This window comes from Schistocerca piceifrons, chromosome 8 (assembly GCF_021461385.2).
Source record: "Schistocerca piceifrons isolate TAMUIC-IGC-003096 chromosome 8, iqSchPice1.1, whole genome shotgun sequence".
In the NCBI taxonomy this organism is placed as follows: Eukaryota; Metazoa; Arthropoda; class Insecta; order Orthoptera; family Acrididae; genus Schistocerca; species Schistocerca piceifrons.
The window spans coordinates 266,823,752-266,838,402 of NC_060145.1; the positions used below are offsets into that span (position 1 = coordinate 266,823,752).

Here is a 14,651-nt window from a genome sequence, read left to right on the forward strand (position 1 = left end):
TGTTTATCACTTTCGCAACGAATGCGGTCATCACCTATATATGTTGCAAAGTTCATTTCATAGAAACTGTTGTGCACAAACAATTAATATGCACTTTTAGTAATGATGTTACTACTTTTCCACTTTATAATTTGAATCTGGAGGGAACATTTACAAATAACACATGTATTCACTTTGCTTTTCATCTTGACTCTAGATGATAACCCCTTTTCTTTTAACAAACCAATTCTTATTTATTTTTTCCATAGTTCTTCTTTCAGCTTTCCCTGCTTTTTACAAATTTTGTTTCAATAAAATAATGTAAGTAACTGCAAATTCCCAAAAGCAATACTGAACACATTTTTATGCTACAACAACAAACTTAAGAAATAAATAGTAAGCACTGAAGACAAGTTCTGACATGTTTTGAGAGTATTTATAGCTTACTGTTTGGTACCAGAACTTTCTCATAAATTATGGTCTTTTAATTACAATAGTTCCACAACTAGAATACAAATCTTAGCAAAATTGTATATTTTCATAAACAGGAAAATAATAGATATTAAACACTAATAATGTATTTTTAAAATAATTTAATTTCTGGATTAGAAATATCTGACCATGAAAATTTTGAATGTCAGTAACTTTTGAGTGAATAAGTTTTCTGACAAAATAAGATGTTTGCATGATAGAAGACAATGAGAACTTTCAAATAAGGTCTGTTCAAGTTAATTCAAATATATGAAATGTATTCAGAGTTGTGAACATGACCAACCATCAGTTGTATAAGGGAATGATGCCAATGAAAATTTGTGTCAGACTGGGATTTCAACTCATGTTTCCCACTTCACGCAAGCAATCACCTTAACTGCTTTGGCTGTCTGTGCATGACTCATGACCAGACTCAAACTTCCATATGTCATCATTTCTGCACCACAACCTTACTTCTACACACATTACGTAATTCCCATACAGGGGAGAACATTTTAATTGAAAGTCACTGCCTAGTATTGGCGGATAAATATGATACTGCAGTGCCTGAGTTGTTAAGAAAGATTCAGTGTTCCTTTGGATATGCATGCATGTCTGAAGGAACATTGCACCATTCTTCTTAACAGCACAAGCATTGTAATATTGTATTAATTCAAATAGTCATTAGTCATACAGAAATGTTATGCACCATCTTGGTTACAGTATCTGTTTTTAATTATTTTTAAACAAAAATGTTGTTAGTGAAATTAATTACATAATGACAATCTGCAAAGTGTTAACTAAGAACTGAATAATAAAGTCCTGCCTAATACATAAAATAAAGAAAATGCAAACACTCGCCTAAAGATGACAGGTATGTGGCACGTAGAAACATATGGAAGTACACTGTTTCCTAATGCATCACCTTACCTTTTCCCTTCTGTCCCCACATTTCTTTCCCTGTACAGACCATATACTGCCTTCTCCTACAACTTCCCCCCCCCCCCCCCTCAGTGCATGCATATGCTCCCTCTCCTCCCCCCCCCTCCCCATCCCTTTTCCACCACTCTCCCTTTCTCTTTCACTTGATATTCCCCCCCCCCCCCTCCCTTCATGTTCTTTCCCTTCCTTTCTCCTCCCCCCTCTCCTCACACTCTATCTCTTGTCTGCTCTACTCTCTGATCGCCTTTCATTTTGTTGTGCAGCCGCTGATACATCTGTCAAAAGACCTGCCTCATACAATCCTGCTACTTCTTTCTCACTTTGTGCATCCTTGCCTATCTCTTGCCCGCCTCCATCTACTGAGGCAACTGCCCTCGATAATCGACAATGAACAGCCAGTCTCAACATGCCTACAAGTGTGAGCATTTGGATATCCCTGTTGTTGTGTGCATGAATGTGAATGTGTGTACTTTTTCTAGAGAGAGAGAGAGAGAGAGAGAGAGAGAGAGAGAGAGCAAGAGCAAGAATATGGAAGCTAGTGTAAATACTGCATTCTGTTGATTGTTTCTATACACCACACATCAGTCAATTATAGGTGATTGCCTTTATTTTACATATTATTCCATTTAGGAATTTCCATTGTTCTTACACAAAGTTCTGCCTAACTGTTTAAATAAAACTCAAAATTTTTCATTTCTACATGTTCTCAATTGCATGCCTGACTGAATGTATAAAAGAAAACATGGGTACTAATTAAATGAATATCTTCTATTTTTGCTTTTAATTGTTATCCATATACCAAAAGAAATTATAGGATGATGAACCCTGTTTTTGGAAAATATTGTACTTACTAATATGTGAAACAGTAACCAAAATAAATTTGCACATTAATTAATGTAGAAGGAACATAAATCCTGGTTTTGGCAGGACAGTCCCGGTTTTCACATTAATGTTTCTGAAAAACAAGTTTCCTAGAAGTAGAATATTATAGAAATAAATATTTTCACTGCATTTGGTTTATATTGTCATATGCCTAAAGAAAGAGTAAGAGGTATGCTGAAAAGAAAAGCAGGTAGTACCTACCTTGTAGGTTATGAATTAAGGAACAATTTTGGATGTAGTTAGTGATGTTGATGGCTTTGGTCCAAAATGGTGTCAGTCAGCATCAATGAGTCACTTCGACCAACACCACTCTGCTACACTTGGTATGGAGACATCACTGTATTCCTGCAGTTCTTCTGTTGCAGTACCCCATACTGTTATGTGAATACAAGGATTTAAATTTAAGACCAGTGTGATTTTCAACTAGGTTTTTGAATTCAACAGATTTGTTGACGACTTCTCCTTTATGCCGAAAGAAATAGGCTTGACACCATGTGCTGTAATCATCTACAAAGATCACAAAAGTTTCACACCACCTTGAAATGTTTCTCTCATTGGCCCTTATACATCAGAGACAATTCCAGCGAGATCAGCTCACTGAATTTCAGACCTGTCACATTCGTTTATGAGCATTTTGATGATACCTAACCGGTTCAAGTGCCCTAATCGAGCATGCAAGGTTTGCATACGAGTTCTCATAACTTTCAATTTGGCAAGGTCATGCATGTTTGGGCAATTTTATTGTAAATAAAACAAGTTACCAGCTCTGTCTGCAATCATTTTGATTTCACCATTACTATCTTGTATGATTACATGAGATTTTTCAAATGTCACTGTGTGGTTATTGTCCACAACCTTTGCCACTGAAACGAGATTGGGTCTGACTTTTGGCACATCTAAAATATTTTTCAGCATTTTGGAGTTGGTGCCACTGGCTGTTGTTGTGATGTATTTGCCATCTTTAGCGGTTACTTATACAGCATTGTCGTCTGCAAGCAATACATTATATCGCATTTCTGTCATGTGTGTGAACACTATTGGATCATTCAACATGTGTGATGTTATGACATGTGGACACCTGAACATGTACTGGCCACAAAATGTATCCACATATCAGCCCAACCATGCTTTCAGGTATATTGAATGGGCCGATATTTAATGTCAACTCTTCTGAAGAATTATTCTCTATATTTCAAACAATGGAAACTCCAGGTAGGGATATCAACAATGTAGGAAAAGACAGAGTTCTACTTACCATAAAGAAGACACGTCAAGTTGCAGGCAGGCACAATTAAAAGGCACTCATATGTGGCCTTCAACCACAGCATTCATCAGTAAAGAAAGACACACACACACACACACACACACACACACACACACACACACACAAAAGAGAAAAAAATCAAGCACACCTCACACAGTCCGGCCCAAGATGCTGGAGTTGGTGGTCATGTGTGCACGAGGTGTGCTTGCTTTTTGTGTGTGTGTGTGTGTGTGTGTGTGTGTGTGTGTGTGTGTGTGTGTGTGTGTGTGTGTGTACTACATGTGAATGTCTTTTAATTGTACCTGTCTGCAGCTTGTCGTATCTTCTGTACAGTAAGTAGCAATCTATCTCTATATTTTGCTTGTTCATATTTTCAAAAAGCACAAACGAGCACTAATAGCTTGTTCTCCCTTATAAAGATTCATGTTGGAAATATAAATTTCAAGCTACTTCTCATATTTGGATATATTGCAGTTAATATCTGTTGTCAAAACAACCAGAGATGCTTGCAAGTATTACTAAACAATTAAGTACCCAACAGTGTAAGCACAATTCTGATTCACGTAATGCATCTGTTGAAATATTTCACCTTTCACTATTAAACTTTCAATAAACTTTAAAAACTGTCAATAATTCTCATATTAACTTCAACTATCTCCACTGTTTAAAAAATACTCATTCACAATCATGAGAACAAGTTAATCACATCATTATGCAAAAAAACCTGACCAGTCATATGATTTTCCAATGTGTATTGATTGCATATTATATAACCCTTTACCTAACCTTTTAGCTGATTAGGATCTTGATTCAGTTTTGATAACCAGATTCAAGCAAACACACTTCCAAAACAAAAATGTTCACCAGCAGCTTTTTTTTTCTTTTCACTATAATTTTCTTCTCCATTGGTTTACTGATAATTCTTCACAATCACACATAGTGTGGTATACATTTCCATCCAGTGTCTGACTTCAGTGGAATACAGACATGAACTGAACAAAATTACAGTAGTAACAAGTTCTTTTTCGTATTGACAATGTTATAATTTATTCTATGTCGAATCTGCTGGCCCAGTGACTTCATCCTCTGACATGGCACGGTTGTCAGCTCGGCGCGTACAGTGACCAACATCCAAAGTTGCCATTACCATGCTGCTGCAAGTCCACCATCGTTGTTTCAGTGTCCTCAAACACATAGAACATAAGAACACAAAAACACTACACACAGTACATCTTTTACATAATTTTAACTTATTACGTGTATGAATATTAACCACGAAACTCATTGACTACATGCCACTTCATATATTGCAGTATTCTTACTGAAAGATCATACTTGTAAAAGTGTTCTTGAAGAAAGGCAGTGCTGATCAGCAAAAAATGTGCAACATTCACTCAAGAATATCAGCACATACCCCCCCCCCCCCCACCCCCACTCCCCCCACCACCAACACCTTCTAGTGGTTTGATATATGATTGCATCATAATTCAGTTTTCACTAATACACAATGAGTGCTTTAGCATCATCATTATTGTACATTTTCGGTATAGTACTATATTGTACACGCAAACAAATTAACGCTTGGCATGGTGGTTGATGGAAGCGACTGCAAAGGCATTTCCCATTTACAGCTGCTCCCATGAGCCAGCGCGCCAAGTGTCAACTTTGCTTGCATGATTAATACATTCAATAGCCTTTCTGTGTCCAACAATTCCATCTTTCCAATATTAATTCAAACGTCCCCTTACTATATTAACAATTGTAATTTGCTCCCCTTAAATAAAGAGCGCATTAAGTTTCTACGTATATGTTGTGCACCATTATTTATGAATCTGTTTTTAAATTTTTTGTAGGCATCTAATTGTCTTTGTCTAATCAGTTTATCAGTACAGACAGTTTCATGTGTTTGAGTTTTTAAGTTTACAGTCACTGCAATATCTTATCAGCTAATAATCTTATATTTTATTTCTTTAGTTGAGATCAGTGCTTCATTTCTCAAGTGATGCAACAGTGAAGCATTTGTAATTACTCACAATATCTAACCTTCTAAGGCTGTATTGATTATAAAATAATCTCACCTATACTTTGATCCATAAAAATCCCGTTATTTTCTTATTGTATTATTATCTCTAGGCATACTAAATAGCATCTATCATCTTCCAGAAAATTTTATAGTATGGTAACTTGTATACCAGACTACTAAAGGCTATGAATTCTAGATTGTTCCGGTTTTCTTTCATGACTGATAGTACTTATATTAACCCTTGTTATATTCCTTTTAAAACTAAGATACTGTTGCTATATCATTATTTTACTATACTGTGACCTGAAGTAGCATACTCAGCAGTAGGCATCCCTGTATCATTATCCAATGAAAAGGAGAGTAGCATGCAAAATAATTATTCTTACTCACTGAGATGAAGCTCCTCCCACAATACTTTTATCCTAAGGTTTGGCCACTCACGCCTATAAATCCTCTCACCCCTAACTATCCTTCCATTATATTACAATAATAATCCTCATTGTTCACACCTTTCATCAGTAAACTAAATCTTCTGAGACTAATTTCATTATCCCTACTGATCGCTACTTGTCCCTGGACATTTATCATACTTTGGATATGCCTTACTGTATATGCTTTCTTTCAGCACTGTTTAGTGAATCTATAAATATAGTAACTCCTTCATATTCATTATCCTTTAAGTCAGAACCTCTTATTTTATACCCCAACGCTCACCAGAATATAAATTGCTATTTGGAATTTCTTATACCCAAGGAGTTTAAATTATTTGATGGAATTGTGATCTGGATTACTTTGTATACCTTTTCCTGAACATTCTTCACATCTGGGGTTAAGTTAGTCCTTCCTTTAAGGAATTTTAGTAAGCAGTTTTACACAGAGTGATCTATTACATCTTGTGTCCTTAGCTTTTCCCCAGCTTCTAATTTATTTTTCTCTTTTTTCTTTTGAAGTGAAATACTTTATACTCCGGTCTACTTCCTTGCTCTCTTTTGACAATGAGAAGTGTCAAGTTGTTAGTATCTTCCAGTGTGTTTAACCAATTTACATTGTATTTTCTGACATGCTCTATATTGTACAAGCCTTTAATCTTTCTTATCTTAGGATTTCTAAGTTTCAATGTTTTCGGGTTTGTCAATTACTTCCCATGGACCATTGATTCTTAAAAAAAAATTACTGATTTTCCTCTTGAGTTTTGAACTACATCCCTGAGCCTTAACTAATATTAGATCTTCTTTATGGAACTTGGGTATTTTAACATTTACTTTATGTCTCTTTAACCAACTTTTTGCCCTTAAAATAAGGTTTTGTGTAAATTGTTTTTTTGCTTTTGGTGTCCTTGGGACCATAATAACTTAGCTAATGATGGTTCCCCTATAATCTTTTGGCCCAGGATTTCAAAAGGTAATAAACCTGTGTGAAGGGGTGGTAGTTCATTCAGTAAGGTTTCGAATTCACCTATCATTTTGGACCACTTGCTGTGTTCTTTGTTAAGTATATTCTACGAAGACATCTGATTTATTTCATAATTCTCTCTGCTGGATTACTGGATGGGTGGTACACCAGAACTTTCACGTGTTTTACATTATAATTATCCAAGAATTTTTTACATAATTGTCCACAGAACTGATTACTATTACCAGATAATAACCTTTTTGGTACCTGATACTTAACAGAGTAATCATTCTTAAGACATTAAATTATTTCTTTAGCTGTAGCCAACTTTAAAAGAAATACTTTTACAAATTTTGACCAGCAGTCTAACACTACAAAAATATAAGACATTCCACCTTTTCCATTCACTAATGGACCATAGAAGTCAATGCCAGTGAGATCCCACATTCCTTTAGGTATTAGCAGGTAAAGTGTAAATTTATATGGAGTACTTGTATCTTTAGCTTTCTGACATATTTTGCAGTGCCTGATGTTGCATCTAACAACCCTGCCCATACCATGTTCATAGTAGAATTTATTAATATGTTGCAGACACTTTTTTATACCAAACTGAGAGTATCTTTCATGTACATAAGTAACTAGATCATCTAGTGCATGCATGGGGACACAAATTCACCACCTCTTCTCCTCAATTTGGCTGCACCAATATGATGTCCTCTTGAACAGTAGTCAGTGGTCTTTATTTTCTTTAGTTATACCATCCTTTTCCAATAGATCTTGTATCCTGTTAGATACTTGTCTTTGTTCTGTTCCCCCATAATAGTATCAGCTAACTTCTTTTCATACCACTTTCCACTCTGTGATTTAAAAAAATAAATATATATTTCTTAACCTCTCTCTTCTAACATAGGTAAGCTTTCTGATTCCATGGGTAACCTAGAGATAGCATCTGTAACAATATTCTCACTTCCCTTACATATCTTATTTCAAAATCAAATTCCTCTGAAAAGAAAATCCAGCACAGAGTGGTCTATTACATCTTGTGTCCTTAGCTTTTCCCCAGCTTCTAATTTATTTTTCTCAACTTGCTTTTCATTAGGAATGTGAGTGCATGATGGTTTGTATAAATTTTGGTCTTTCTACCTGATTATAGATATCTAAATCTTTTAAAACAGCCTTCACTCTCCTTTCTTAATTTATTAACTGATTCATCTATATGACCTACAACTTGGTTGAGTTTATTATCTACATCATTTTTAATCTGTTCAGTACCGACATCGCATTCTTGTTTGACAGTAATCTTAAAATTAGGAAGCTCTTCAGTTGTTTGATTTATTTGGGTCTGCATATTATCCTTTTCCTTCCTAGAATCACTAATATGTTTCTCTAGTTGTCTGTTCGCAGACACTGTCTTGGTTCCCAAATTTATGATTCCTGTCATTACTTCCTGAAGCTTATTCTTAAACACTTCTTTCATTCTATCAGTTGTAGCATTCTCCAGTGCACAACTACAATCAGTCAAAGTGTTTTTAATCGTATCATCCATAGTGCCACTTTGAATGGCCATTGCATCCCTAAGGGCAGCACTACGATGGGTCAAAGCATTCTTAATTTTATCATCTATGGCATTACTCTGGGCTGTCAAAGCATTCTCTACAGCACTTTTAATCTTAACATCCATGGTAAACAAAGATTTCTTGATAGTGCTTGCCCGTTCAGTCATAGATCCCCATGTGTCAACCATTTCTTATTGCATTAATTAAGTGCTGATTATGAATTCCCTTCTCTTTGAATAATTACAATAAATATTAGGGGTTAACTGTTTAGTTATATCCTGACTTTACATTTATTCTATGTATTTAATTTAATTACTTAAACAGTTAACTCTTTAACTTGTCATCTAGAAGTTATAAACTGCCTAACACTCAAACTGAGATCACCAATGCAAAACACTATTAGTTATTGTTCACTAAACTCACAGAATTTCTTTCACTTAATCATGTTGGATATCGTTACGGTGATACACTCTGTCAAAGGCAGCAGACCAGCGATGGCTGCGCGTCATATCAGTGCGCTGGCAGGCTGCTACACATTCCCAGATGGATCAGCTACAACTAATACCAGTTTCTCTGCAGACAACTCTATGATGCTGCTAGGCTGTTGGTCAGGTGGCTCATAGGCACCTATGCACACCATCACCAGAACCTGTAAGAAACTAACCCCATTTTTTCTTTACCCCCAGGGCCTCTTCTTCTTTTCTTGTGTTTTTGTCTTCCTACTTGGTCATTGTCTTCTTTCTTGCCCCTTCTTTCTTCTCTGTCATCATATTGCTTCTCAATTTCAATTGTAAGGTTTGTTCGTGAGTTAATTTTGTTTTCACTTTATTTTTGTGCCCACATTTTCTTCATTTCTAGTCCTCTCTGGCCATACTGTTACCACATACCATCATCAATAATCCAATATTCTTCCGGCCAGGTCCTGCGATCTCGGTCGCCACTTATGACACGCAGACACCTGGACACATACTGGCCATAGAAATTTATCCAAATATCAGGCTGACTATGTTATCAATTATATTGAATGGGCCGATATTTAATATTGTCTCTTCTGAAGAAGTATTCTCTATATTTTGCAGGTTCGTATTTTCAAAAGGGCAAATGAGAACTATTAGCTTTTACTCTCTTGTAATGATTAGTGGTGGAAATATCAATTTCAAGCTACTTTTCATATTCGGATATATTGTGGTTAGTTTCTGATGTCAAGACAACCAGAGATGCTTGTGTGCAGTAGCATTAAGCATATATCTGATTCGCGTACTGTAACAGTAAAAATATTTCTCTTTTCACTATTAAACATTCAATAAACTTTAAAAACTGTCAAGAATTTTCAGATTAACTTAAGCTCTTCCCACTGTTTTTTTAAAAAAAAGATAAATAAATAAAAATTAAAAAAAAAAATAAAAAAACCCTCACTCTCAATCATGAGAACAAATTAATCACAACTTTAAGAAAAAGAAAAGAAAAAAAAATACATAGCAGTTGTCTGATTTTCCAGTGTTTTTGGTTGCATATTGTTTAACCCTTTATCTCTCCTATTTAGCTGATTCAGTTTTGATAACCAATTTCAAGCAAGCACTTTTCCAAAATAAAAATCTTCAACAGCAGGTTTTTTCTCTTCGCAATAATTATCCTCTCCATTGCTTTATTGATGGTTTATTCTCAATCAAACATAGAATGGTATACATTTCCATTCAGTGACTGCCTTCAATGGAATACAGACATGAACTGAACACAATTACAATAGTAACGAGTTCTTTTTCATATTAACAATGTTATAATTTATTCTGAGTTGAATCTTCTGGCCCAGCTATTTCACCCTTTGGCGTGGAATGGCTGTCAGCTCAGCACGTACAGCAACCAACTTTCAAAACTGCTTACCATGCTGCTGCAAGTCCACTGTCATTGTTTCAGCATTCTCGAATACATGGAACATCAGCACACAAAAAACACTACACACAGTACATCTTTTACGTAATTTTAACCTATTATATTTATAAATATTAATCAAGAAACTCATTAACTAAATGCTACTTCAAATATTATAGTATTCTTATCACAAGATCATACATCGAACAGTGTTCATGAAGGAAGGCAGTGTTGATCAACAAAAAATGTGTGATATTCCCTCAAAAATATCAGCACAATGTGCAACCACTGTCAATGCACCAAATGATGTTGAAGCCACAAAACTTCAGAGGAGGCTCACTCATAGAGAAACAGCAATGAGCTTCATCGACATTATTTAAGCTGGAACACTTAGTTTCTTCTTGTTCTGATTTGTTGCTGTCCCTCACATCACTTTTTGGCTTGTCCACAAAACATTACACTACTTTAATAACTACAGTGGCACTCACACTTTCACTGTCTTTCTGAATCCTAGCATTGTGTTCTTCCAAGATTTTTACTTTCAGCATTTCGACATCTGGTAGATTGCCATGGCATTCAGTAGAAAATCTGAAACTGTCATAACTATTTGGAAGACTGTAGAGCAGCATTATTAACTATAGGTCACCATTTATGTTGACATCTACTGCTTGTAACTTGTCCATAGCATCAAAGAATTTAGTAAGATGATGTGCCACACCATTAATAGGTTGCATTTTGTGAAGTGCGAGGCATCTGAGCAGTGTTGCTTTGTAGATTAGTCCTCTGGATGCATAGATTGATTAAGGTTTAAGCCATACATAATGTGAGGTAGTGCAGTTCTGCACTTGCTTCAACACAGTGGCATTGCTTTTTTGTCTGCCACTAGCCATACTTTGCATGTAACTTCTGCAGTGGAGAACACTTCACATGTGTTAGCTGCTATTGATTGCAGTAAGTCTCCAGATACATAGCCTCAAGTGTTGGATGTGACAAGTAGCACTTCAACTTGCATTCTCCATGTGTTGCAGTTATCATGTGTTAGTGTTTCTAGTCAAACTCTGTGTGCAGTAGTCATATGTGCCATATTTATCATGTAAACAAACTTGTTAATTTCCACACTTTTTAGTTTATGAGTTTGAGTTTCCTTATAATAAAAAAATTTAGATTTTTCTGATTGCCTAAGCTGTTGGGATGTAGTTTGATAAGGTAGGTATGACACTTAATCACAGGACAATTTTATTCATAGCTCACGGCATGGAGAATAACACAGAATTAAGAAGGACAGATAAATTGACTTGAAAACATGTGCATAGCATTTTCTATAGACACAAAAGACATTACATGGCAGTAAAATTTGAATCTCAACAAGAAGTAATATTGGTAGTAATGGAATGTGAATTGGTAAAGTTTCTATGTCAAAAAAACATATTGTGGAAGTCAGGACTCGAATATCCTTGTGGCATCTCCTTCAGTGCATTGAGGATATTTACAGTCACATGTCAGATAACATCCTTACTGATGATGTTTAAAGCAAGCAACAGAAATATTTTTAAGCAAATTGTGACATTCACATTCATGGCTGAAGGCAAATAATAATAATAATAATAATAATAATAATAATAATAATAATAATAATAATACATTTCATTAAGGATTAATGAATATGACAAAACTATAAAACAGGGATTCAGCTTTTAGAAATTAACGTTTTCAAGACTAAGCCTCCCCCTCTCATCCATCTGCAACTGCTGAGTTCTGTCAATCATCTAATATTACCAAGTTTTAAACTAACAAATGTGAGTGGTATTTCCTTCGCAATCACATTTTGTGCAACAAAGTGCTAAACAAATGAAAATGGTACAAAATTTACTCAGAAATGATCAATATGTTTCATCTCATTTTCTCTAGGAATGAATTGAGATTATAAAATACTTTTGTGTTGCCAGCCAAGAGGTCTCATTTAAATGCCTAACATTTTGATTTTCACAAAAATTGAAAAACTGAGAAACACGTTTGTTGAAATGTCAGACGTTTGCTGAGCTCATCTAGCTGGAAATATGAAAACCTTATGTTTATTAATAAGTGGACACATTTATTCTGCAATCAGTTACAGCCAAACAGCTGTTTAGACACAGCCAAGTACTGTAGAAATTGTGTTTGTTTGGATGTTTCCATTATTGTCTGAACTGTTGAATGTAGTCTATTTCTGTGTAATTCCTTTTCTCACATGAAAATGCTAGAATATGGCATTAGGGTTACACAAGATTTCAATTCATGTGACCAGTATATATTTCCACTGGGGCTTACCATATATGAACTGAGTGTAAGAAAGAAGAAAATGTTTGGAAAGTTCGTTGTTCATAACAATACATCATTAGGAAGGATTTCTTACATGAATTGACTAGTGTTTCCTGAACATTGCGAATTACACTGTTTAATGAGACTGGAAAACTTTTAACTGCTGCTACTTAGTCAAAGAAGAAATAGTTTTGTATGTCAGTAGCTTTCTATCTACAGACAAGTTTTATTTATGGAATCAATTTACTAGTGTTTTGGTTGTGTATCAGCTTATCTGTGACCACAGTACTGACAGCTTTAACATGCCAATTTTTAAGCTTTGTGCTGTAACAAACCAAACTGCAATAGTTCATGGTACCACCATTCGTAAAAGCTCATATAGTTGGGACCAATACGTGAGGCATAAAGACTACAGTGTCCACCAGTGGAGACGCTGAGTCACAGACAGGCTCAGTGAAAAACACTGCAAAACATTTTTGTCAAAAGCTTAAAAATCCTTCTTTCAACCTAGGAAACACACACATTCTCACAAGCGCACCTCCCACACATATGACCACTGTCTCCTGGCACTTGTCCCTGCTATAGTGTCTTCGGAAGTGTGTTTCTTTGAGTAATTCCAGTAGACAAAAACCTCTACTCACTCCCCATGTACTGTAAATACTTGGCATTCATCATGCTTGTTGCTCTTGAAACTGTGTCTGTTTTGCCTCCAATTTTTTAAGTACAAGCCATAAAATTTTGAGAATATTTTATAATGTGTTTGTTAACAGGTGGAGGATTTGCAATGGCAGCTGGCACTAAGGCATCTGGACTAAATCAGTTACTTGGTGAAACATTGGTTGCACTTGAAGTTCTCCCACGAGAAGTGATTCTCATTATAGTTTGCACAGCCACAACTTTTCTCACAGAAGTCTCATCAAATACTGCAATTGCTAATATTGTTACACCTGTACTTGCAGAAATGGTGAGGAAGAAAAACCTTTTTACAGTTTTTAAATATGATTAAAAATTGATTGTTTGTGCTTCTTAGATTCACATAATTCTGATAAGAATACTCTCTCAGTACTGACAAGAGATAAATTCTGCTTCAACGCACCTTTGAAGCTGTGTAGTAGAACCTGCCAAATTTTCTCTAGGCTTCTACATCACTGTGTTGCACATCATATAGCGTTCTCCCTATTCTGTCGTAGCTTTGCTATCATTGCCCCTCGTCTGTTTCCCAGGATTCTTACTTCTGATTTTTTATTTTTTTTAGTTAGTGTCTTAGCTTTTCTTTATTTTTTAATCACTGTTGTTATAAGGGGGGGGGGGGAGGGGGGAGCACAGTAAATGGCTTTTCTAGAATTCAAGTTGTGGCGACACTGTTGGTTGAATTGAGGGAGAGTGGGCGTGGTTTATAGTGACCAACGGGAAGTTTGTATTCAATTGTTCAGTTGCGATAATGTGACTGTCCCTGCTTCACAGCACGCTTTTCATTTGCAATTTGCTGTATCCCTTCACAGATGTGTTCCTGAATGCAATCAATTTTAAATTTTGTAAATGCATTCAGAACAGCAGGTGATGTTTCATCTGTATGAATAGAACCTGAGAGAAGCGTTACAATACCACAAAATGTCAAACGAGTTAGAACGGCAGCACTGCAATCTCCAAAACACTCAACTAGGAAACATGCACTTGCTCTTGGCATTTCAAGATGTTCTGGAGAGAACCTTGATTCTTCATAATGAACTGAATAGTCACCTGTATAAAATGTGCCTGGTCCAGCTATTGTCAGTATGAGATTATGTAACATGAAGAACATCTTGTGAAGACATTCTTACAACCATATCCCGTGACACAAATGTGTTCTTTACTGACAAGGCACATTTTCACCTCAGTGGGTGTGTAAACAAACAGAATGTGCAGTACTGAAGCAACACAAACCCAAGACAAATTCACCAGAGACCCCTCTACTCAGACCACTTCACTATGTGAT

General features: G+C 35.7%; 1 protein-coding gene across 1 annotated transcript in view; it reads left to right on the forward strand.

The window, feature by feature from the left end:
- LOC124711226 (protein I'm not dead yet-like) overlaps positions 1 to 14,651 on the forward strand; it is a 258,445-nt gene that overhangs the window by 232,668 nt on the left and 11,126 nt on the right. Inside the window, exon 11 of the mRNA XM_047241185.1 lies at positions 13,447 to 13,640. Coding sequence (XP_047097141.1) covers positions 13,447 to 13,640 — 194 coding nt within the window. The remainder of the gene's footprint in view (positions 1 to 13,446; positions 13,641 to 14,651) is intronic.